This window comes from Carlito syrichta, unplaced genomic scaffold (genome assembly GCF_000164805.1).
Source record: "Carlito syrichta isolate Samal-C Ts95f unplaced genomic scaffold, Tarsius_syrichta-2.0.1 Scaffold310501, whole genome shotgun sequence".
In the NCBI taxonomy this organism is placed as follows: domain Eukaryota; kingdom Metazoa; phylum Chordata; class Mammalia; order Primates; family Tarsiidae; genus Carlito; species Carlito syrichta.
The window spans coordinates 309,685-336,202 of record NW_007254597.1 but is presented as its reverse complement, the minus strand read 5'-3'; the positions used below and the strand labels follow the sequence as shown (position 1 = coordinate 336,202).

General features: G+C 38.8%; 1 protein-coding gene across 7 annotated transcripts in view; it reads right to left on the bottom strand.

Moving 5' to 3' along the window:
• ATG4C (autophagy related 4C cysteine peptidase) overlaps positions 1-26,518 on the bottom strand; it is a 101,610-nt gene that overhangs the window by 10,308 nt on the left and 64,784 nt on the right. For 6 of the 7 annotated variants that reach the window (XM_008068359.1, XM_008068362.1, XM_008068363.1 and 3 more), the window contains one exon: positions 21,628-21,747. The exons of the other annotated variant lie outside the window; for it this stretch is intronic. In XM_008068359.1, the coding sequence (XP_008066550.1) occupies positions 21,628-21,747 (120 nt within the window). The remainder of the gene's footprint in view (positions 1-21,627; positions 21,748-26,518) is intronic. 7 annotated transcript variants of the gene reach the window in all.

The window sequence follows — 26,518 nt, the reverse complement described above, 5'->3', positions numbered from 1 at the left end:
CTCCTCAGTCTTCCAAGTAGCCGGGCATGCGCTACCACGCCCGGCTGATTTTTTGATTTATTGTAGAGATGAGGTCTCGCTGCCCAGGCGGGTCTCGAACCCCCGGGCTCAGGCAATCCACTCACCTCAGCCTCCCAAAGGTGCGGGATTACAGGCTGAGCCACTGAGCCCGGCTTCGTTCTACTTTTTAAATTAACTATAAAGCTGCCTCAGGCAGGTGCTTCAGGAAGTACTGCAGAAGAAGGCCTTGTCGTCACAGGAGGGGACAGCTCCATGCATGTTACTGCCACGAAGACCTTCCAGTGGGATAAGAAGTCGGGGAGAAAACAGTACAATACTGGTGATCCTGACCACGCGCAGGCCTAGGCTGATGTGTGTGTCTCTGTTTAATCAGAAAAGTCTAAAAAATAAAAAAAAAATTTTTTAATAGAAAAAGGGTTCTAGAATAAGGCTATACAGAAAGAAAATATGCTTGTACCGCTGGACAATGTGTTTATGTTTTAAGCCAAGTCCTATTAGAAAAGAGTCAAAAAGTTAAAAAATAAGTTTAAAGTTTATAAAGTTAAAAAGTTATAGAAAGCTAAGGTTGATTTACCATTAAAGAAGGAAATCTAAGTTCTTGTAAATTCAGCATAGCCTGAGGGTCTCATGTTGACAGAGTCTGCAGGAGTGTACAGCAACATCCTAGGCCTCTACATTCATTCACCACTCCCTCACAGACTCACTCAGAGCAACTTGCAGTCCCGCAAGCTCCATTCGTGGTAAACACTTTATATAGGTCTAACTTTTTGTTATCTTTTATACCATATTTTTACATTCCTTTTCTATGTTTAGATATATAAATTTTTGTCATTGTATTACACTTGCCTACAGTATTCAGTACAGTAACATGCTGTACATGTTTGTAGCCTAGGAACAGTAGGCTATCCAAACTGAATATCCTTTATCCATAATACCTGGGACACAAGTGTTTCAACTGTGGGTTTTTCAGATTTTGGAATATTTGCAGCATATAAACTTACAGTTTAGCATCTCTAAATGCTCCAAGGAGTATTGCCTTTGAGCATCATGTCAGTACTCAAAAAGTTTTCCGTTTTGGAGCATTTTGGATTTCAGATTTTTGGATTTGAGATGCTCAACCAGTACCATACAGCCTAGCAGGCGTGCAGTAGGGTATACCATCTAAGCTTGTGCAAGTACATTCCATGTGCATGGAGCAATGAAATCACCAACAACACATTTCTCAGAACATATCCCTGTAGTTAAGCAATGCATGACTGTACATAATACGGAGTACACATGGAAAAGTATATTTGTTTCTTATCACAAAAGCTCATCCAGATGGAATAAGCTAACTATGCAAGTGACCACTCCATTTCTATGTTAACTCCATTCCATTACACAAGCTTAAATCCCTGTAACCAAGTTTGACCCCCACCATGCTTAAAATACTCTCTAAAGAAAAGAATGTCAGGAGGTTCCAAGATGGCGACACAGTTGGTCAGCGTATGAGTCTCCATATAAATGAGTGAGCATAGGGATGAATATGCATGCAAGGGTGTGGGCAAGTGGGTGTGTGAGTGTCTAAGTGGGAACGCAGGAACAAGCGGCCTGAGCTCTCCTGCTAAGGCAGCTGTCACAGGCTACTCAGATCCCAGTGTGATCCATGGCCCCTCAGACAGGCACCACCTCTCTGACCCTCCCTAGAAGCAGCAAAAAAACAACCACTGTATGGTGTCGCCTGCCACCACTGACCCTGGTGTCAGATCAGACAAAAGCAGCAGGGTTTGTGAAGAAAATACAAAAAAATTTATCACCGAATCCCAGCAGAGGAAAAGATGCAGAGACGAGTCACTGCCTTTGTCCTGGAACCCAGGTGGAAACAGGCTCTGGCCTACCCACGTGAACAGCAAAGCTACTCCTGAGACTAAGGGGTGAATTCAGCACCTCTCTGAGGTTGGTCACTGTCAACCCAGGGAGGATACCCCAGGTGCAGTATCCCCAGAAGGACAGACCTAGCAAGGAGACCCAGTTGCCCCACCCTCCACATGGAACAAGTACAGGACTACAGGTGCAACTGAAGGCAAATAATCCAGCCTGCAGCAGATGGGTGGAGTGAGTTTTAAAGTGACCCAGCTCCCTTCTCCCAGTGATTCGTGAGGCATGTAACTCATGTGGGGAGCGACTTGATCAGTGCACACAGAGAGGGCTGAACATGGGTGAATCTCTTGGGGGCAGTTCATACCCTGCCCCTGACCACATGGTGAGCAGGGGTACAGATCTAGAGGTGGGAGACCCCTCCCTCCCACAAGCGAAGAATAGTAGTGCTTGAGTCACGTGGACAAGGAACCCAAAGTTCAGAAACTACCACAAGAGGGAGCTCAAGGATTACACTTTTTTGTTTGTTTTGTTTGTTTCTTGTTTTTTGATTACTTTTTATATTTTTTATTCGTCCCTGCTCTCTCTCTATATTTTGCTGCTATGTGTGTATTTTGTTTTGTTTTATTCCTTCTCCTTTTTTTGCAAAAGGGTATATATGAGGGTGAAAGTGACCTCATATTGACAGTTCCAGTTCTTTGTTTTCTCTTTTTTACTGGTTTGTCTGTCTGTTTGTTGGTTTGTTTGTTTTTCCTTCTCTACTTCTTTCTCTTCATTGTCTTTTCTCATTCTCAGTTCCTTTTCTTTCTCTTATATTCTCTTGTACCCAAGGGATATAAATACGTTTCCAAAGCATGGGCATATTGTGAGGTGGTGGGAAGTGGGTCCCAGGGGTCCTACACCCCAGTCAGCAAACATTGTGATCTACAGGCAGCTTTTGAATCTTACCACCCCCTAATACAGCTTATTCAAATCTCAAAACTGCAAAAGGGCAGCAGAGCTCCCCACCCCCTATCCAGCTTTGAAATTGAACAAATCCAGAGGCCCTACCTAGGGAAGAATAGGGGACTGAGCAAACATAAGTGAAAGATATTCCCTCTCTTACTGAGAAACAGAAGTAAAGAGAAAAGAAAAATTCATCACAAATGAAATCAACAAAAAAACACAGGTAACCCAGAGAGCCCCAGAAGGACAGTGCTGGAGAATATAGACTTTAGAACTCAAACAATGAAGAGTGCCTAGATCGACTGGTCTCAGACCACAAATACAGAGATCAAAGAATGGTTGGAGAAGATGAGTAAAAACCAAGAAAGACAAGATGAAAACATGAAAAAATTAATTACAGAGACACTCGCCATGAAGAATACCATCAATGAAATAAATAATAAACAGACAAGCATGGAAAGCAGAATTAACCAAGCAGAAGAAAGAATCTCAGAGCTTGAAGATCACCAAAATATGGAACTAACGCAATCTGTTAAAAATATAGAAAGGAAGCTTTAAAAGACAGAACAAAGCCTTCAAGAGATGTGCGATTATAGTAAGAGGCCAAACTTATGCCTGATCAGTATCCCTGAAGTAGAAAAGGAGACACAGAACACCCTGGAACACACATTCCGTGAGGTGATCCTCAAAAATTTCCCTTATCACATCAGAGGCACAGCCATCTAAACACAAGAGACTCAGAGAACCCCTGCAAGGCACCTAATGAGAAGTCCAACACCTAGACACATAATAATTTGCTTACACAAAGTAGGTATAAAAGAAAAAATGCTAAAGGTAGCAAGAGAGAAAGCTCAGACTACCTACCAGGGGAGACCAATTAGAATGGCAACACACTTATCTACAGAAACACTACAGGCTAGAAGAGACTGGCGTCCAATTAAACTTCTCAAAGATAAACAATTTTAGCCAAGAATTTCCTACCCAGCTAAGCTAAGCTTCATCAGCGATGGAGTATTAAAATCCTTCCCAGACATCTAATCCCTAAGAGTTTATGATGTTCTGGACCAGCTCTACAGGAAACACTTAAGGTATTAAGCACAGAAGAATGAAGAAAAAAACGACCACATACTTCGCAAGAATGCAGGAAAACAGAGAATCAACACAGCATAGATCACAACTGCAAAACTGAAAACACACACATGTATCAACCCCAAAATTAAAAGAAAACCAACCAACCAACAAACAACAACAAAACTTTGTAAAGAGCTTCATGACAGGGATAAACTTTCACATCTCAATAATCAGCCTGAACGTAAATGGACTAAATGCATCACTTAAACGACATAGAATGACAAACTGGATTTTTTTTTTTTTAAATGACCCAATGATATGCTGCCTCCAGGAAACACATCTCATTTCAAAGGACATAAAATAATCATTTCTTCCTCCCCAAATTAGCTCCTTTTCAGACCTCTATTTCTATCAGTGGCAACATCATTTATATTAATTGGGAATGGTTTTGTTGCAAGTTACAAACACACAAATGAAAAACAGAAAATAGTAATTAACAATGACTTTAAATAAGAGAAACTTTTTAAAACATAAAAAGTCTGACATTACTAACACTGGTTAATTGATGCCAGAGGAACAGCTTCTATAATTCTCTTGGCCTTTCTCTTATAATCACAGTAGGATTGCTGAAACCTCAAGGGTTTAGTTTACATTCAAGGCAGGGACAGATGGATATAAAAGGAGTGACAGCATTGCATCTACATTCCATTATATCAGGACAGCAAAAGCCTTTTCAGAAACTTCTAGCACACATCCACTCATAGATCACTGGCCAAACTGTATCTAAAAATACGGGAGACTAGAAAAATGAGTATCTGGATGGGCACTGTCACCCCAAAGTCAGGATTCTCTTAGCAAAAACAAAAGAGGGGTGAATATTGAATAGATAACCAATGATGTTTGCACACCATTTAGAGGTAAAAACCAGGATAAAAATTAAACAGTGTCAAGTGCTAAGGAAGCACCAGATGGCCTCTTTAGGCTGTGTGGTCAGAAAAGGCCAACCTGAAACCTGAATGACAACACAAAGCCAGACATAAAAGTTCTGGGAGAAGAGCATTTGAGGCGGAGAAATCAGCAGTGCAAGGGCCTAGGATGCCAGCACACTCTCGTTCTTCAAGTTCAGCCTCATTCCACTGACAACTAGCTCAGTCCTCAGTGAGTATACCCTTCTTCAAAGTCCTACAGATCTGTCAGGATTATAAACGTGAACTGTAGAACCAGACAGTCTCAGTTCAAAACCTGACTCAACTTATTAACTGTGTGACGCTGGGCAAGTTACTTAACTGGATTGTCTTATTTTCCTTAGCTGTAAAATGTCGGTAATGATATTATCTATGTCAGAGTTGTTGTGCAAATTAAATCAGTTAATATATGTAAAGTACTTAGAAGACTGCCTGGCATCTAACGTGTTGGCTTTATCATTATTATTGCCATTATTATCATAACATTATTCTGCTGGCATTTATTAAATATACTCTCATGCAGACATCTATCTTAATGTCCATTTCATGTCTTCTCAACTAAACTATAAGCTCCTGAAGAATTCAGAGTTTCTATCATTAGATCCCCAAAGTAAAAAAGAACTATGAAAGAAAAATACCCCTCAGATTTCAGTTGGAGAAATAGGACTAAAAGGACCTCAGGGAAATATAATCATGAACTTAAGCCTGAGACACTAAAGTGATTTCAAAAAGACATTTATCAAAATAGTGATGGGTATGGGAATTGCGTACCCCTGGAGAAAATGGACACATTTATCCTAGAAGAGGAAGCAAACTTACTCTTACTTTTTGAGACTAAGGGGTAAAAGTTACATGGAGCCTGATTTCAACTCAATATAAGAAAATATTTTTTTTAACAATAGGGTCTGTCTGAAAATTGAGAAGACTTCCAAGGAAAATCATTAGTTCACTAACACCTGAAATACAGATTATAAAGTCAACTGTCTGGAACACGGACTGATGTATAAATAGGAGACTATATAGCACAGTGCTTATGAGCACATATTCTCGAGTTACTGTCCGAAGTTTGAATCTTAGCACTACCATTTATTAGTTGTGGCCATTGTGAAAGTTACTAAACCTCCCTAAGTATAAGATTCCTCATCTGTAAAACAGATAATAGTGCCTACCTCAGAAGGTTTGTAGATTAAATGAGATCATATATATAAAATGCTTAATACAGGACCTGACGTGGAGTGAGGATCAACAAATGTTAGCTTTAGATTGCATAGCCTCTAAGATATCTAGCATTCAATGGCTATACTGCATTTTTTTTTTTCGGTAGCTACAGGACAACTGATCATATATAAATTTTCACTGTGTTGATATCCATTTTATAATCAAATAATTAATTGCCTAATACACTTTTATTTGCAATTTTCCAGCTTTAAACACCAGCACTACAATGTAATAAGCTTAGCATTGAACAGGTAATAAGTTTATCATTGAATTATCATGATAATAATCATTAAATTGGGAACAATGAAGAGAAAGAAAAGAAAGTATGAGAGAAAAATAATCTATACTAGGCTATTTTCAAGACAGCAGAGCAGAGGAGACATAACCAATATTCACGAGTAGGGAAGGAGATGGTAGGTGGGATATCTGTAAAGGTAAGCAATTTCATCTTGCAGACCTTGGAGAAACAGTATGTAAGGGCAAAAGACATTATAGAAAGCGGAGGAAAGACACAAAACTAAAAACAAGAAAACCTGTATGGACTCAATTCCCAGGTCTCCCCTGCAACCAGTACTCTCCTTCACACTCCTCTAGCCATTCCCCGTATAGGAAAAGAAAGATTTGTTCTCTGGAAAACTGAATGAAGATATTAACTCTATCACACCAGGCACACTGATGACCTCAGAAGTTGAGCAATTAAGTTCAATGTAAAAACAAGAAACTGTAGAGTTCCCGGTATCCTTCACTTTCAGCTCCTGGAGCACCAACAGGCAACATATATTCCACAGGCAAGAGACAGCAGAATTTTCCTCTGAGAAAGCGAAACAACTCTAGAGAAATGACCACTACTTATTGCCATCTAGAGTTCACCCAACAAAAAATCAAGCTTATTACATGATCACCCTAGTATGAAAGTCAACAGCTAAAAGACCATGCTCAAATACAGAGCTTCTACTCAGTTTTTCAGTGCCTCACTATTAAATACAAAGACCAGTCATTTGAGGAAAAGCATTCAATGGAAAATTGGATGATTCAAAGAAAAAACAGTAACAAAACAAGGACCCATAAGGAAACATAAACAAAAAAGAAAACTTAAAAATTACCGTAATTAATTACCTAGGGGAAAAGAGAAATATGTCCATAGAAAGAAAATACCATTCTTAAAAAACTAGAAAAGATATAAATAACGTCTAAATATGTAAATATCCTAATTGATATTTAAGGATAACAGAATAGGTAGAAGATAAAGTAGAAGAAATCTTCCAACACAAAAAATAATGAAGTCATGGGAAATAGATGGAAAAAAGGCAGAAAAATTAGAAGAGCAACTCAAAAGGTCCAAGGTATATAATAAGAGTTACATGAAGAAAGAACAAAGAAAACAAGAGAATAATTTTTTTTTTTTAATTTCAAGAAAATTTCCCATAACAGGACAATCAATGAAAAAGAATGGAAACCAAGACATAATGAAGCTTCAAGATACCAGGGATAAATAAATGTAGCTAATATTTTATTTAGTGCTACTATAAACCAGGCACTAGTCTATCAAGTCTTTAATCCTCAAAATGATGTTCCTTTCCAGAGAAAGGTAGCTATTAGTATTTTCATTTCATAAGAAAACTGATGCACAGAAAAGTTAAACAATGCAATTAGATGATAGAGTTGGGATTCAAACTCCAAAACCTGCAGAGAGAAACAGTTTCCATTCAGAGGAAAAGAACTCAGAGTGACATCCAGCTCAACAACACCAAGCACTAGAGAGTGGGGCAACAAATGCCTTGAAGTTCTCAGGGAAAGTTACTTTCACTTTGGAATTCTTTAATCAATTGAATTACCAATAAATTGGAAGACAAAGATGGTCAGATATGCAATAATTCAAAAAATTCACAATCTATGCACGCTTTTCTGAGGAAGGTATTCAGAAATATGCTCCAGCCAAAGAAGGGAATAAACTAACAGATTCAGAAGACAGGAGATTAACTCTAGGAAAGTGGCATTAGAAGTTCCACACTGAACCAGGCTTGGTGGCACAGCCTGTAATCCCACGCTTTGGGAGGCTGAGGTGAGTGGATTGCCTGAGCCCGCAGGTTCGAGACTTGCCTGGGCAACGTGATGAGACCTCATCTCTACAATAAATAAAAAATTAGCCGGGTGTGGTAGCACGAGCCTGTCGTTCCAGCTACTTGGAAGGCTGAGGCAGAAGGATCGCCGGAGCCCAGCAGGTCGAGGCTGTGGTGGCCGGAAGCGGCCACTGCACTCCAGTCTGGGCGACAAAGTAAGACTCCAACTCAAAAAAAAAAAGAAGTTCCACGCTGACAACCCTGCACCAGGCCTAGAGAACAGTTAAGACTGGAGTGAACAGAAAACTGAGAGAAGCCAAGTCTCCGGAAAAGAAGAAGAGGAGGGGGGAAAACAGAGAGTTTCCTATGCTTGTGCTTATGAAAAATGTCCTGCGAGGTATTTGACAGATACGACTGAATATTCAGAAAAAAGTAAATAGGTACAAAGAGAATTAAGGAAATGAAAAAAAAGGAAAGGAAGCACTAACTCCAAGAACTAAAAAGGATAGAAAAAAAGAATGAAATCACAGTGTATTATGCAATAAGTGACCAATATCATGGAAGCATAATGAGAAAACTGAGCCGTGAGTTAAGCAAGACCCGTGTTACGGCTGTGCTGGGAGAAGAAGGAATGGGGGAAGGGGCGTGAGAAGAGACCTCGATCTCCAAGTATCTCAACTGGAAACTACATCATGTCTACAATCAAGAAATGGTAGAATAAGTACATTACAGCAGGTCCTTGAATAACGTCGTTTCCTTCAATGTCATGTCACTCTAGTGTTCAAGAAAAAAAAATCAATTTCCCAGGGGACACTGCAGGGAGTCTGCATGTTCTCCCATGTCTGGGTGGGCTTTCCCCAGGCGCTCTGGGGTTCTGGCTTCCTCCCACATCCCAAAGATGTGCATGTGAGGTGAACTGGCATGTCTACACTGTCCCAGTCAGTGAATGTGGGTGTGGGTGTGGGTGTGGGTGCCCTGCGGTGGGATGGCATCCTGGCCAGAGATGGTTCCCACCTTGCACCCTGAGACTCTGGGGTAGGCTCTGGCCATCCACAACCATGAACTGAACACGCAAGTTGGAAAGGGGAATGAACGAAGGAATGCATAAGTACTGTCAAGTAAAACTCTGTAAGGTACATGTCAATCACATAAACACATGGCAGTAAGTAATGTGGCACAAAGGCGCTCAGGGAGCCTGCCACATTTGGGACTGCTTCTGAACTATGAAGGGGTAAGAGGGGATCCTGACAATCTTCACTTTGTAAACCATCCTTGATTGAACCCACCAGCACTACAACTACTGTGGCTCCCTAATTCACCAACAGCTGGGTAAACAATTACTACATGTTTCCTTTTTTCTAACCTTTGTTTTCCTGGGAGTGCTCCTTCCCCCTTTTTCATTTCCTTAGTTCTCTTTGTACCTATTTATTTTTTTCTAAACATTCAGTCATATCTGTCAAATAGCTTAATCTTTTTTAAATGTATGTACAGCTCACATTTGTTTCAATGTTTAATAGCAGAAGTGCTTTAGACACTAAATAAAGATTTAGAATCTTGGTGATGCTTTTACAACTAAAAATATGCTGTAGGATCTTAGCTCTTGTTTATATCAATTAACCTACAGTAAAACTGGTTTAAGTTGCAGTATCCAAGAAACTATAAACAACGTTACATTAAGTGAGGACCTACTGAACTTAGAAACACTGAGGTAAAATCCTGAACAAATAGCTAAAAGAGTTAAAAGTGACCATTTCTGAGGAGATACTCTTTGGAATAGGAAGTATATGTATTACCTTGATAAATATGAAAATCAATGTTTTGAACAAAACATTTTGAGTTGTGCATTAAGTAAATGGACTATTATTAGTTTTAAGATAAATCTACAACAATTAAAGGAAAATACAACAGAGGAAATAGGTGAAAACCACTGGGGATTTTCTATACTGAGCTCCTTGCTAACTTACAAGTAAGATAAAACTATAACAAAGTCTCTTTAATTCATTTCTTCATTCAACAAATATGTACTGAGCTTCCACAATGTGATAGCCAATTCTAGGCAGTGAGAATACAACAAACAAAACCAACAAATATATTTGTCCTGGTGAAGATTGCATTCCAGTGGAAAAACAAATGAAAAGCATAATGTGTCTACATGTATGATTCAGCAGAATGCATACATGCATGTATGAGTATGTGTTTATACACTTAAATGAAAGACAGTAATAGGTACTAAGGAGTAAAATGAAACAAATGTATAAAGTGTGGCCATGGAAGGCCTAAGAAGGTCTTGTGTAAGGAAGAGAACCATAAGAATATTTGTGGGAAGAGAATGCGAGGCATAGGAAACAAACAAACAAACACAATCCTTGAAACAGGGGGACACGTCATTTTCAAGGAGACTAGTGTGATGGGACTTGAGAGAGTCAGGGAACAATGGTAGGTGATGAGCTCAGAGAGGTAGTGGGGAAAGCAGAGATTCCATTTATATTTGAATGAGTTAGAAAGCTGTTATAGGGTTCTGAATAAAAATTAACATAAATTCAGTTACATTCTAAACAAAATCATTCTGGTAACTGTTATTGATAACAATGTAGGTAGAGCAGTTAGGAAGCTACTGCAATAGTTCCAAGAAGATGTGACAGTGGGCTAGAGTCATAATGACAATGGTGAGAAATTATCAAATTCTAAATATATTTTAAAGAAGAGATGATGAGATTTGCTGATGCATCAGTCATGGGGTGTGAAATCGAGCAAGGGATCCAGTTTTTAGGCTGAGCACCCCCCCCCAAAAAAAGTGGAGCTGTCATTTATACAATAACCATATTCTTTTCATTTGTTTTATTTTACTTTACTTTTATAATCTATTTTAGTACCAAAATTCCTTTGGATGGATATAAAAATGTTATCCCATGTCTCTTCCTATAAATAATACTCGTAAAATTCCAATGAAATACAGAAACAAAACTAATTTTTGTTACAATTTTTTAAATGGATCATTTTACTTTAGCCACATCTTACAACTTTAAAAAATAGCTAAAATAAGTATCTTATAAATATAATGATTAGGAACACCATGATGAAGTAGCTTGTATCAAGTTAACACTACCATCAAGAACAAGAAGAAGAAACGGATAAAGTATATAAAACCAACTATTGGAAAGCATCTGAGAGCAATTAAGACAAGTAAGTCTTGATAAATATCTTAGAGAGGCTCTATTCATTAAGAATTGACAAGCCGGGCTCGGTGGCTCAGCCTGCAAGCCCGCGCTTTGGGAGGCTGAGGTGAGTGGATTGCTTGAGCCCGCGGGTTTGAGACCCGCCTGGGCAACTTGGTGAGACCTCATCTCTACAATAAAATCAAAAAAATTAGCCGGGCATGGTAGCACGCGCCTGTAGTTCCGGCTACCTGGAAGGCTGAGGCGGAAGGATCGCCGGAGCCCAACGGGTCGAGGCTGCGGTGGCTGGGAGCGGCCACTGCACTCCAGTTTGGGCTACAGAGTGAGACTCCAACTCAAAAAATAAAAAAAAATAAAAAAAGGAAGCATAAAAAGAATTGACAGAAGCCAGAAGACAATAGAATAAATATCTTTAATGTAGCTGAGAGAAGCTGCTAACATGAACTCTATCCAGTGAAAATATCCTTCAATAGTAAAGGCCAACTCTTCCTCGTCCCTTTCTCTCCCAAACAATTCCTCTCTAAAGCCACTAGATGGGACTAGGAAAAGCAGGTATCCACGCCTGGTTGGGAGAAGTCACTCTGAACCAGAGTGTGTTGAATCCAGATTGGAAGCCAGCAGACATCACTTTAACCAACTGATCAAAGGTAGCAGCATCAGAAAAAGGAAAACTCAAAATCATGTGCCAACCACTTGGACGCAATGAGAAAAACAGCATCATTTCTGTAATATATTCAAGAGGTATAACCTGAATTTCATGAGGAAACAGACAAACCCAAATTGAGGGGACAATCCATAAAATTTTCAATCTATAAATATTTCAAAAATATCCTATAAATAACAATAACAGCAAAAAAACAAGTGTTCTATTATCTTCAAAAATACCAAGGTCATGTGAAAGTCAAAAAAGATGAGGACCTAGGCTGGGCTCAGTGGCTCAGCCTGCAATTTCAGCACATTGGGAGGCTGAGGCAAGTGAATTGCCTGAGCCCGCAGGTTTGAGACCAGCACAGGCAACTTGGTGAGATCTTGACTCTACAATAAATCAAAAATTAATCAGGCATGGTAGCATGTATCTGTAGTTCTGGCTACTTGGAAGGCTGAGGCGGAAGGATAGCTGGAGTCCAGCAGTTTGACGCTGGGGTAGCCGTGAGTGTGCCACTGCACTCCAGCCTGGACAACAGAGTGAGACTCCAACTCAAAAAAAAAAAAAAAAGATGACCTGTTCTAGATTAAAGACATTCAAGATACATAAATGTAACACATTATTCTTAACTGGATCTTTTGTTACACAGAGTATTATTGGGACAACTGGCAAAACCTAAATTGTTTTTGAGAATTAGTTGGTGATAATGTACAATACTACTCTCCTGATTTTGATAGTTGTATTGTGGTTATGTAGAAACCACAAAAGCACAAAGCCCAAAAACAGATTTTTAAGGCTAGAAATTACTAAAGATAGAGGATGGTATAATTATAAAATATTCAATTCAATAGGATGACCTAACAGTCCTAAATTTGTATGTAACTAATAATATAGCCTCAGAATATATAAAACAAAAAGAGAACAAAAAGGAGAAACAGACAACCCCACAACCACAATCTGAGACTTTTATCACATATCTTTCAGTAATTTAAAACCCAATTAGGAAAAAAAGGGGGACATCCAAGATTTGAACAACATGATTACTTTGACACTGGGCTGGACAAAGGGGGGAGGAGGAAGGGAGGAAGGAATATTATTAAAAGAAAGATTAGAGACAGTGTTAAATCGAATTATCACAGATGGACACTGAAGGAGAAGGAGGGGAGAAGAGGAAGAAGGAAGAAAAAGGAAGAAGGAAGAAGAAGGTTGCTGAAATAGGAGTAGGTTGAGGGCAGGAGGCAGGACTTGAAAACTACTAAGTAGTTTTCAAGTAAGGATGGTATAAGACAGTAGCACTGGAGGTGGTGAAAAGTAATCTGACCCGAGATAAACTTTGACCATGCAATTGGTTATGAGAGATGAAATATGCAAAGGAGGCAAGAATAACTCCAAGGCTTTTGGCCTGAGCAGAGTGGATACATTTGCCATCAAATAAGATGAGAAAAACTATGAGTTGAACAGGCTTGAGAAGATCAGGAATTTGATTTTGGATATGCATCTCAAATAAGGGATGCTGAATGACAGCTGAACATATATCATATTTAACTTAGAAAATAAAGTTTAGCTAAAGACAAGACACTGGACTTATAACTAATAATTAAAGCTATACCACAGGATGAGGCCACCAAGACAATGAATACATGAGAACTAATGAAAAAGCCCTAACATACCCCAAGGTGAAGAAGTGAGGAGAGCAGGGAGGAGAGCAGGCAGAGGCTGAAGGAGCAACTAGTGAAGAATGAAAAACAACCCAAGAGAGTTTGATGTCTTGGAAGCCAACTGAAGGAAGTGTGTGGTGGTAGAGTGGGTGTTTAGCTGTGTCATATGCTTCTATTATGACAAGTGAGACAAAGACTTAAGAGTTGGCCAATGGACTTAGCAATATAGAGTCATTAATGACCTTGAAGAAGAGTTTTGGTGGAGTGTGAGGGGTGAAAGCATTCAAAGATTTGTTGGCCAACTGAATGACCAAATCAATGAACTGTTAATTTATTCTCCTAATCACCTAGATGCAAAACAGACTTGTTTGTAAGCACTCCTTTTCCCTTGCCTCCAAATCCAAGCAGAGAGGAGATAGCTACCTTAAAACATATACAAATTCGCCGGACTCGGTGGCTCAGCCTGTAATCCCGCGTCTTTGGGAGGCTGAGGTGAGTGGATTGCCTGAGCCCGCGGGTTCGAGATCCGCCTGGGCGGCGAGACCTCATCTCTGCAGTAAATCAAAAAAATAAGCCAGGCGTGGTAGCGCATGCCTGTAATTCCGGCTACTCGGAAGGCTGAGGCGGAAGGATAGCCGGAGCCCAGCAGGTCGAGGCTGTGGTGGCCAGGAGCAGTCACTGCATTCCAGTCTGGGCGACCGAGTGAGACTCCAACTCAAAAAAAAAAAAAACAAAACATATACAAGTTCTAAGTGAGAAACATAAAACTTGTGAAAACTATGTAGAAGAATATGTTTATGATTTTGGTTATTAAAGATTTATCTGATACAAAATGCAAAAACCATAAAGGAAAGAGTTTTTAATTTGACTATGTTAAAATTAAAAAATACCACTAACTAGTAAAAATAGTAACCTAGGAGAATAAATTTGAAATACACAGAGCTAACAAAGCAGTGGTATTCAGAATTATAAAGATTTTCTTCATGTCAAATAGCCCTATAGAAAACAGAGAAAGATATGAGCAGAAAATTCACAAAAGAAGCAAAATGGATCCATAAACCTTGATAAAATGCTCAACCTTTAGCCAGGCGTGGTAGCGCACGCCTGTAGTTCCGACTACTTGGAAGGCTGAGGAGGAAGAATCGCTGGAACCCAGCAGGTCAAGGCTGCGGTGGCTGGGAGCAGCCACTGCACTCCAGTCTGGGCGACAGAGTGAGACTACAACTCAAAAAAAAAAAAGCTCAACCTCAGTATCAACCAAGGAAATACGAATTAGCACTACAAAGAGATACTATTTCCTATCTATGAGAATAGTTAAAATTTTTGACAATATCAAGTATTAACAAGGATGCAAAGCATTGGAGATTTTTATATACTGCTTGGCATGATCATTTTGGAGAGTGTTTGCCAACACTTTGCAAACCTAAAATTACCTTATCACCCAGCAATTCCACTGTAATGTAATCCTAGTTAAGTATTACACATGCACAAAGAGATGCATACAAGAATAGTCTTTAAAACATTATGTTTTATAATGTTTATTCTTAAAAACATTATTTGTAATAAAAAAGAAACAAGCAATTTTAGGTGCTCAGAAATAAGTTCAATGACCAGCAACAAGACAGTTTAAGTAAAAAGTAGTATACTGTAGAATGGACTATTATTCAGCAGTTTAAATGAATAAGCTAGACCATCACACATGGATATAGAGAATCTCTAAGTCACTGTTAAGTGAAAAAGTTGCAGAAGAATATATATCTTTGTATATGAAGATATTATTAGCCAGTCGAGGTGGCTCACACCTGTAATCCCAGCACATTGGGAAGCAGAGGCAAGAGGATTGCCTGAGCCCACAGGTTCAAGACCTGCCTAGGCAACACGGTGAGACTTTGTCTCTACAAAAAATCAAAATATTAGCTGAGTTTGATGGCACATGCCTGTAGTTCCAGCTACGTGGAAGGCTGAAGCAGAAGGATCACCCAAGCCCAGCTAGTGGAGACCACAATGACACTACACTCCAGCATGAGTGAGAGTGAGACTCCCATTCAAAAAACAAACAAACAAACAAACAAAAAGATATCATCAGTGAATGGCTGGACACAGTGGCCTGCAACTGCAATTCTAGCACTTTGAGAACCTGAGGGGAGAATATCACTTGAGGCCAGGAGTTCAAGACCAGCCTGAACAATAGCAAGACCCCAGTCTCTACCCCCCCAAAAAAGAAAAGAAAAATTTAATAACATAGAAACAATATATATTGTTTATGGATCTATAAAGTATGGGCATAATATACTAATTCAGGATAGTAACTCCCACTGGGAACAAAGAAAAAAGACTGTGAGGAAAGATAACACACTCCAATAAAATATGCAACTTTTTTCAGAAACTCAATGGTAGCACATGGGTATTTACTATATTCTTCTCTATATTTCTGAGTGCTTGAAACTTAAAGATTAATTTCATATCACTAAACTGCTTGCTCAGCCTGGCATTCAAGACTCGCCACAATATTATTCCAGCCTACTTTTCTGACCTCATCCTTCACCATTTCCTCTAGCACTGGTTCCCGGGCCTTGGGCTTTTACATATCTTCTTCACTATTTTTGCTATGTATGCCACCTCTATTATGATTAATGAATACTTTTTCTTTCTCATTTTTAAAGTAAATGGCCCCATACAAATCAACAATAAATGAGAAATCACATGTTTTATATGCCAGTTAACGTAAGTATTACATTGTTTGTCCTGTGTCACACTTTGGTCGCACCGCCTTATGCCAGCAGTTCTCAGCTACAGTGAGCAAGATTGTGTGCGAGTCTTGTTAGAAGTGGAGACTCTCAGGCCACACCGCTGATTCAGTCAAAAGCAGAAACCCTGCCCACTATGAATCCTCGGCACCTACCGGATTGGACTATTTGCCATTCTCTAGACACGCTCTGCACTTTGCTCCTCCTATAGCTTCCCTCTTGTTATTTCCTCAGGCTGAAGTATCCCCTCTCTCCCTAAGCCAATGGAAACGAGGCCTGCACTTGAAGGCTCTTCTTAAGCATCACCATCTCAATAAAGTACTTTGACTTGGATGTGACATCTCTCATTTCAACACTCTTCTTTCCACTATCAAATCGCAACTATTTCCGTATGGATGCTTATCATATTTGATTAAAAAATATATCTACTTGTCTTATTCCCCCCTTCCTCAACCATAAATGTTACTTGAGGGCAAAACTTTATACCTAGGTTCAAAAGCAGGGATTATATCTTGATCATATATATACTAGATAAGCTTCGCATGTGACAGTTATGCACACACTTGCTGGACTGGACCCTGCTAAACACTGAATTAGTTTAACAATTTCTACTTAATATTTTAAAAATCACATAGCATAACGAGTTAGAATATTCATTAATAGAATATTACAAATTAAGTATGAAACTCTAGACTACCCAGCTTCATTTTCAAAATGAGAAAATTGAAAATATCTTACATAGAAACAAAGAATTTTTAAATTGCTTTACTTTTCCAAGAGAAAAAAAGAAATATAAGCTTAACTAAAAATCCTAAATTCCGTTTTTTGGCTTTTTTTGAGTCAGAGTTCCACTCAGTCACCTAGGCTGGAGTGCAGTGGCACACTCACGGCCACTCCAGTGTCAACCTTCTGGGCTCCAGCGATCCTTCCACCTCAGCCTTTCTAGTAGCCAGAACTACAGACGCGCACTACCACGCCAGGTTATTTTTATTTTATTGTAGGAATGAGCTCTCTCCAAGTTGCCCGGGCTGGTCTTGAACCTGTGGGCTCAGGCAATCCACTTGCCTCGGCCTCCCATAGTGCTGGGATTACACAGGCTGAGCCACTGAGCCCAGTCCCAAATTCAGTTTTTAAGGAAAAAAAAAAAGGAAACTGCTTAACTTACAACTTTTCAGGCAAAAATAAATGACTGTAATATTAAAGTGAGTTTTTGATACTACTACAAAAAGCTATTAAGAAAAACACTATTATTAAAACAAAGTTAATTGATTCTTACAAAATTCTCAGTACTTCCAAAAGATACTTTAATATGGTTTCTCTTTGCCTTAATAATGCATTTGCTCTGAAACATAAAGAGCAATAATTTCTAAGTATTTATCCAGTGTAAAAATACAGTGGCTATCTGTCCTTAATCAGAAAACATCAACATGCAACTCATTTGTAAATCTTGTTTTAATTTGATAATAATAATTTGATATATATCTATTCCAGTAGTAGACTGTTTAATTGTTTTAAACATATTTATTTCAATCTATATAGAAAATAAATAAATAAAAACAGAAAAATGGGACTTTTTCATACAAAATGTTTATCAACATCAATGCATATCACAACATTGCCTAGATTTATATATTTTATCATATACACAACACTTTATAGAGACAAAGAATGGTCAAAAATATAAAAATGCATATACTAATTCCAGCTCATAAAAGAGGAAACATGAAAAATACATATTTTGTTATGTTCACTTGGCCTTCTATGTTGAAAAAGGAGGAGAAAAAGACGACTGTGAGAAATGAAGACTATGGGAAGGTTCTCAAATACCTAATTGTCTCCTCTCCTCTTCTATTTTTCTGTCATATTCCTGTTAAATTTCCTCTTTTACACAGCAGGTCAAGTAAACTAAGCCTGGTTTATATAAAACACTTGATTTAACTTTTTCATTCTATTTTATGTAGTAAAAATAAAATTTCAACTTACTATGTCCATTTTCCTGAATAAAATTAAGGGGAAGTAAAGCAGTAACCAGTTACAATTGTATGTGAGCCCCAGTTAAAATAAATGTGCAAAAGACAGTTGCATTTCTGTATGCCAACAATAAACAAACAAAACCCCCCCAAAAAAAGCACAATCCCATTCACAATAGCCACAAAACCAATAAAATGCCTTGGCCTCTCCCTAACCAGAGATGTGAAAGACCTTTACAACAAAAACTACAAAACCCTGCTCAAAGAAATCAAAGATGACACAAATGGAAAAATATTCCATGTTCATGGATTGGAAGAATCAACATTAAGATGTCTATCCTACCCACAGTAATCTACAGATTTAACACAATATCCATTAAATTACCAGGAGCATTCTTCTCAGGCCTGGAAACAACAATACAGGAATTCATATGGAAACATAAACAACCACAAATAGCTAAAACAATCCTCAGCAAAAAAACAAAGCGGGAGGAATCTCACTCCCAGACTTTGAGATTTATTATAAAGCTAGAATAGTCAGAACAACCTGGTATTGGCACAAGAACAGGCATTTAGACCAATGGAACAAGATAGAGATTCCAAAAGCAAAACCTCAATTTGTCAACCAATTCATCCTCGACAAATCTTTCACCATCAACCGCTGGGGAAAGGAGAACCTATTCAGTACTGAATAGGTGCTGGGAAAACTGGCTGACCACATGCAGAAGATTGAAGCAGGACCCCTACCTATCACCATACACAAAAATCAACTCTAAATGGATCAAAGACCTAAACTTAAAACCTCAAACTAAGCCAGGCTTGGTGGCTCAGCCTGTAATCCCAGCACTTTGGGAGGCTGAGGTGAGTGGATTGCCTGAGCCCGTGGGTTCGAGACCCACCTGGGCAGCAAGACCTCATTTCTACAATAAATCAAAAAATCAGCCGGGCGTGGTAGCGCATGCCTGTAATTCCAGCTACTTGGAAGACTGAGGCGGAAGGATCGCCGGAGCCCTGCAGGTCGAGGCTGCAGTGGCTGGGAGCGGCCACTGCACTCCAGTCTGGGTGACAGAGTGAGACTCCAACTCAAAAAAAATAAAAAAAATAAAAAACCTCAAACTATAAAAACCTTAGAAAATGCAGGAGGTATCCTTATGGAAATTGGAACTGGCAACCATTTCCTGATCAAAACCCCAAGTGACCATGCCATAAGAAATAAGATAGACAAGTAGGACCTCATCAAACTGAAAAGCTTCTACAAAGCCAAAGAAACCACCAAGAGATCAGGGAGACAGCCCACAGACTGGGAAAAAATATTTGCCAACTGTATATCTGACAAAAGCCTAACATCTAGGATCTACAAGGAACTCGAATGTGTCGAAAAGAAAAAAACAAATAGCTCCATTGCAAAGTGGGCAAAAGATATGAATAGACACTTCTTAAAAGAAGACATATGAGCAGCCAACAGACACATGAAAAAATGCTCAGCCTCACTAGTCATCAAAGAAATGGAAATTAAAACCAGACTGAGGTGCCACCTAACTCCAGTCAGGATGGTCATTATCAGTAACTCAAAAAACAACAGATGCTGGAGAGGATGTGGGGAAAAGGGAACACTTCTACACTGTTGGTGGGAGTGTAAACTAATACAACCTCCTTGGAAAACTGTTTGGTGATTCCTAAAAGATCTAAAAATTAACCTTCTATATGACCCTGCAATATCCCTCCTGGGAACATACCTGGAGAAACTCAAATCACTCTGTAAAAAAGATACCTGCACATGCATTTTATGGCAGCATTGTTCACAACAGCAAAAACATGGAACCAACCGTGCGGCCCATCAAAAGAGGACTGGATAAAAAAATCATGGTGCATATACACAATGGAATATTGCACAGCCATAAAGGACAAAATTATGAACTTCGCCGCAACTTGGATGGACTTGAAGTTTATAATACCGAGTAACCTATCACAGAAACAAAGAACCGAGTATCACATGTTCTCACTCATAAGTGAACCTTGAATGATTATCGTAATACTATAAGAAAAGGATTGGCAGTAGTGGGAAACTGCCGAGGGCCGGGAGGAAAGGCGTGGGATGGGCAGGAGTAGGAATCTGCCTGGGGAAGGGGGGCACACCTCATCAACAAAGGTACCTGCATAATGAACATTTGTATACCTAACCCTGAATTGTATCCCACATCTTTAAAATAAAAAGTTAAAATAAAGAGCTCAAAAGTGATGAGTACTTGTTTTACTTACCATAAAATGATACCTATAACTATCGATACCAATAGACAGCCATCCAACTGTGCTTACTCCTTTAAAAAGTAATCTTTTTTTATTTTCTGAAGTACTAAATATAGACAGACATTAAGACTCTGTAAATTGGCCAGGCTCAGTGGCTCAGCCTGTAATCCCGCGCCTTTGGGAGGCTGAGGTGAGTGGATTGCCTGAGCCCACAGGTTTGAGACCCGCCTGGGCAGCGAGACCTCATCTCTACAATAAATCAAAAAATCAGCCGGGCATGGTAGCACATGCCTGTAATTCCGGCTACTTGGAAGGTGGAGGCGGAAGGATCGTTGGAGCCCCGCAGGTCGAGGCTGCAGTGGCCGGGAGTGTGCCACTGCACTCCAGTCTGGGCGACTGAGTGAGACTCCAACTCAAAAAAAAAAAAAAAGCCTCTGTAAATGTTTTAGCAGTACTCAAGGACCAAAAAATGCAGACGTTTAGAGGTAATAAGAAGTAGTTAAATAAACCTACTTCAAAGATCCCGTAAGTAGAATAGATCAGATTAGACAAGCTTATTGGCAAGTGACAACACAGCTCATTGGATAAAGCAGTTCTGAGAAATCCAAAAATACCATTTCTCTTCTAAAAAAAAATCAAAGAGGCACTTGGACTAACAAGAAATAATGCACAATTTGGCTTGATCAAATACTTCATTAATTTTTTTCTACCCCTAAGGGACTGCCCTTTTAAAATCCTCTTCAAATAAATGTAACCTAATTGCTTGCACCGGGCACCAGTTTAGGAAAGGATTTTTGTTTCAACAGTGCCACCTAGTGGAGCAATCAAGACTTTCAACTGGTCTCTGGTTGATTTCATTTGTATCAAACACTAAGATTCCCCAAATAGCTTTATTTTCTAGTTCACAATACTCCTAATGGTATTAACATTCAAGGGGAAATTTTAGGAAAGTATCATAATTTATAAGTTTTTGTCTTCTTATAGGGTATCGCTAATAAAAATTAGCTCATATACAAATACTATTATAATATTTTAAATAAAGGTACCTTAGAGATTTCTTCAGAAGCTCGTTCGAAGTCCTGAATATTTCGACAGTAAAATCCTATTGTACAGCTAGGATCCATTTTTCGAAACGACATCTTTTTGGGAGAAGGGCAGTGGAATGTCTGTAATTTTTAAAGTTCTTTAGGATTAATTTACCTTTATTTGATGAACTTAAATATATACAAGAATATTACTTAAAATTTGCTATCTAACTTCTCACAACTATAAACATGTTTTGCAAATGGTGGTTTAGTTCATTCTATGCAGACAGTCCTTCCCATTCTCCAAAGCTGCAAAATACAAGAGCCAACATTGTATATATTCGATCACCAAATTTCCACCATAGGTGACATCAGTGCCATTCTGCAAAAGAAAGGGAGTGCATCAAAAGTGGTATGCATTTCTAACACTTGAGGAAGGGAAGAGAAACGTGCCACTGAAAAAGACACATATGGGCTACTAAAAGATCTGCATTCGGTTAGCCACTTCTGTGAAACTGAGTTAAATCTGTTTTGTTGGAGATTGTAATGATGTTTATAAACACACAGATTCACATAAATGTCCCATATTGGTATGAAAAGAAGTCAACATGAGGGTTTCAGCAATCCATACAATTAGTATACAACTTGCTCTTCCATTGTGCTTTACGTCCATTTATTCCCAGACACAGGACAGAACAGGGGAAACTGTTCCATTAGGGTCCCTATCCTCCTTTTCACCAGGCCCTCTTTCCCTTGAAAGTACTTTTCTCCCATGGTCACAGTGCCACAGGCATACAGGGGCTAGGTAGGCCACCCTGGTTTCTCCACTCTTACTGATGGAGTGTGGCTATTCCTGGAGTTTGGCATCTTTAGGGATACAAAAGTAGTAAAAGGCCAGAATATAAAGCTAACCATTCCAATCTTCTAGAGTTCTTTAGCACCATACTTTGGTACTATGTTGTTAGGAACTTTTAAAAATGTTGGAATGCTTACATATCTTGTCCTTGTCCTCAAACATCACTGCTGTCACCAAGTTGTTTTTGTATTTTTTTAAAAAAAGGTTTATATAGCCGCGTTCGGTGGCTCAGCCTGTAATCCCGCGCCTTTGGGAGGCTGAGGTGAGTGGATTGCCTGAGCCCGTGGGTTCGAGACCTGCCTGGGCGGCGAAACCTCACAGCTACAATAAATTTTTAAAAACCCAGCTGGGCGTGGTAGCACATGCCTGTAATTCCGGCTACTTGGAAGGCTGAGGCGGAAGGATCACTGGAGCCCAGCAGGTCGAGGCTGCGGTGGCCAGGAGCAGCCACTGCACTCCAGTCTGAGCGACAGAGTGAGACTCCAACTCAAAAAATAAATAAATAAAATAAAAAGAGGGACATAAGAGGATATATTCACATATGCTTACCTTTGTATAAACTCTGTAAGAATATACCAAAATCAACAAGTTGGGGGGAGGGAGAGAAATAAGCAGAAGAGAGACAGGTAGAGAAAATCCTTCATTGTGTATTTCATATTTTTAAATTAAAGAACAAGCTTAATCAATAAATAATCTATACAAAGCTGGGCACACTGGTTCACACCTGCAATCCCAGCACTTTGGGAGGCTCAGGCTGGAGGATCCCTTGACGCCAGGAGTTCAAAGCCTTGCTTTGTTCAGGAATTCAAGATCTCTTCAAAAAATTAAAAAATTAGCCAGGTGTGGTGGCACACACCTGTAGTACCAGCTACTTGGGAGGCTGAGGCAGGAAGATCACTTAAGCCAGGAATTTGAGACTACAGTGAGCCATGACCATGCCATTGCACTCCAGCAGTGTAAGACCCTACCTAAAAAAAAGAAAGAAAAGAAAAAAATAATCTAGACTGGATTTGATCTCATAAACTTGAAATCTCCCCACATTCAGTACCTAAAACTAAGGGATTTTAACTTGATAATGTCTATTACAATGTGGGAAAATATAGGTTGTCATACTTGTTATGTCCAAGGTCAATCAAACAAAATCACCCTCTTCTCTCCCCCTATATCCCCTGTATCCTAGAGACTCAATTAGTATCCCTTATTATCACCAGAGGATATACAAAATACATACATTCAAGTTGCTTTTTCTCCCCATGAATAGTTCAATTGTATGGTAGATTCAAATCCAACTATATGTCAACACATACAGGCCAAACAAATGACTTTTCAAATCTATAACTTCTCCTAAATGCTTAGCCTTAGCTAACATTTCTTTGTCCAGTGAGATACATCCTAGCTAAGCTGGAACCAGGAGGGTACTAGTCAACAAAAGTATGGTCTTAGTGAGACATTTTCTAACATTGTTTCACCTGTTATATTTGCAAAGGTATACTTAGACCAGGAAAGGCATAGAAAAGCTAAGTTTATTACTTAATATAAGGATATATTAGGTATAAGGCAGAGTTCTAGGTCATATTTACAAAAAAGAATTCTACATACATGAAATCTAAAATTAACCATTTGCCCAATTCATTCCAAAGTCAGCAAAAAGGAATGTTTCTTTAGTTTTTACTATCTGAGGATAAAGAGGACAGCCAAAAAGTTTGTACACGGCCTAAAAATACATTTTCAAACTCATCTACATGGGTGTCCTTCATTATATTCAAGCTTTAATAAAAGTTTTCATGTAGGAACCAATAACACTAAACCAGAATAGTCTCTTATTGCTATTTCACTGTATTGCCTCAATCATCACAGATAATAATGACAAACACTAAATTGTTATTCATAGTTGTTTTTGTATCTGCAAAGAACTTCTTAAATTATTCACAAAAACAGATATAAATCTTTGATCACTGAAAACTGAAATTGCTATTGGGTATTACTGCATGAGTACTAGGACTCAGATTATAGAGAGGCGTATTATGGCATCTAAACTTAAAATTGTTATTTTGTTCACCCAAGTCAAATGAACATGAATTTATAATTCAGAATCATTTGTTTTTTGCAGAAAAAGACTTTCAAATATCTTCAAAGGTGGTATTACAAGGCTATGTTTGTTTTGCAATCATTCTTTGAGCTATGCACTTTTATGAGTTCTTTTTCAATTTTTACAATTCTGATGACTGGTAAGAGTATCAGCTTCTACTTCACAAGTATATTTTGAGGAGTGTTCACTAGATATACTTCTGTAAAAATGAAATATGTTTCTGGAAAAACTGGCCAGGGAGAGTCAATTTGCTTCATTTGCAACACATTATTCATTGTCTCAATAGCTATTAGGGACCTATTCTATTAACTAAACATGCTGAAACAAATATTTTTAGGTGTAGGTATGCTAATTTGGTGATTTCGATGAAGCAGCCTAAGATAGGTAATTAGGGAATATCCTCACTAAAAAGCACCTCCTACTAACTACAGTTCACATGTGTAATTAATAAAGGGTACATCTTTCACTGGTGAAGTCACTCATTCATCCACCTAGATGCCCACATCACATAATTCTAATGGTGTCAATGCCACTATTTCTGCATGTCCTAGGATAGATTAAAATAGGTGCCACTTAATGAACCTCCTAAAATCTAAGGTATGTATACTGTTTGTTTAGATGCGTTATTTTCCCACTTACTAGACTACAGTATAGTGTAAATGTAAGTTTTATATGCACTGGGAAACCAAAAAAGTTATGTGACTCGCTTTATTGCAATATTTGCTTTATTGTGGTGGTCTAGAATCAAACCCATAATATCTCCAAGGTATGCTGTACATGCTGAAAGGTATTATATTGTTGTTTCTCTCTTTTTCATGTATTATTCTTCCTGGTATCCAGTTTCTGAGTATCTGCCATCTTCCTTTGCCTAAGTCACTAAATATTCCAATAAATACATTCTTCATCTTTAAAAAGAGAATTCTAAAATTTGGAATTGGGGGCCTAGGAATCAGAACAGTCTAAAATGTCTATTAGTAAAGCTTTTCTTCTTTTAAAATTTGTTTTTTGTAAGCATTAGAAGCCATCATTCCAAAAGTATATCATAAATAACATGAACCAATAGTCTTGGTGGTTTAGGAAACCTTAACATATATATCTATTTGGCCTCCCCAAAAAACAGAATTATCTTTTGGAGGACAGGCCCCTTGCAGTACAGGCTTCCCCCGTTAGGTAAGTGTTCTAGAAACCCACTGGCATCAGCATACCAGCTAGTGTTGTGAGAGGCTGTATTTGGCTTCAGCGAATTACACCTCACTGGGTGTCCAGCAGTTTTTGACTAAGCACAGCATGACACCCATGCCCCACACTGCCTACTAACCGATCTCACCCCGAGTGACATTCTTTTTTAGGTTTGGTTTACCCAGATGAAAATGTTCTGCCAATGTGGAAGAGGTGAAACAAAAAACAGCAAAAGCACTAAAAAGCATCAAAACTGATGAGTTCAAAAACTTTTTGACCCAGCAAACCCCTTGCTGGGAATATATCCAGAGGAACTCAAATCGTCCTATAAAAAACATACCTGCACACACGTTTACTGCAGCACTATTCACAATAGCAAGAACATGGAACCAACCATGCTGTCCACCAAAATTGAACTGGATAAAAAAAAATGTGTTACATATACATGATGGAATATTGCACAGCCATAAAGGAGGACAAACTTAGGGGCTTCACAGCAACTTGGATGGATTTAGCATCTATAATACTCCGCAATCTATCACAAAAACAAAGAACTGAGTACCACAAGTTCTCACTCATAAGTGGACTCTGAACATTTACCATAATACTGTAAGAAAGGGATTGGCAGTAGCTAGAAACTGCCAGGGGATAGGGGAGGACACATAACACCAATAAGGGTACCTGATCTCAAACCAGGGTGAAGTGGGCACCAAATGGAGGCCCAAATGTTACTTGTATGATGACCACTTGTAGATCTAAAGTGTACCCCACATCTTTAAAATTTTTTT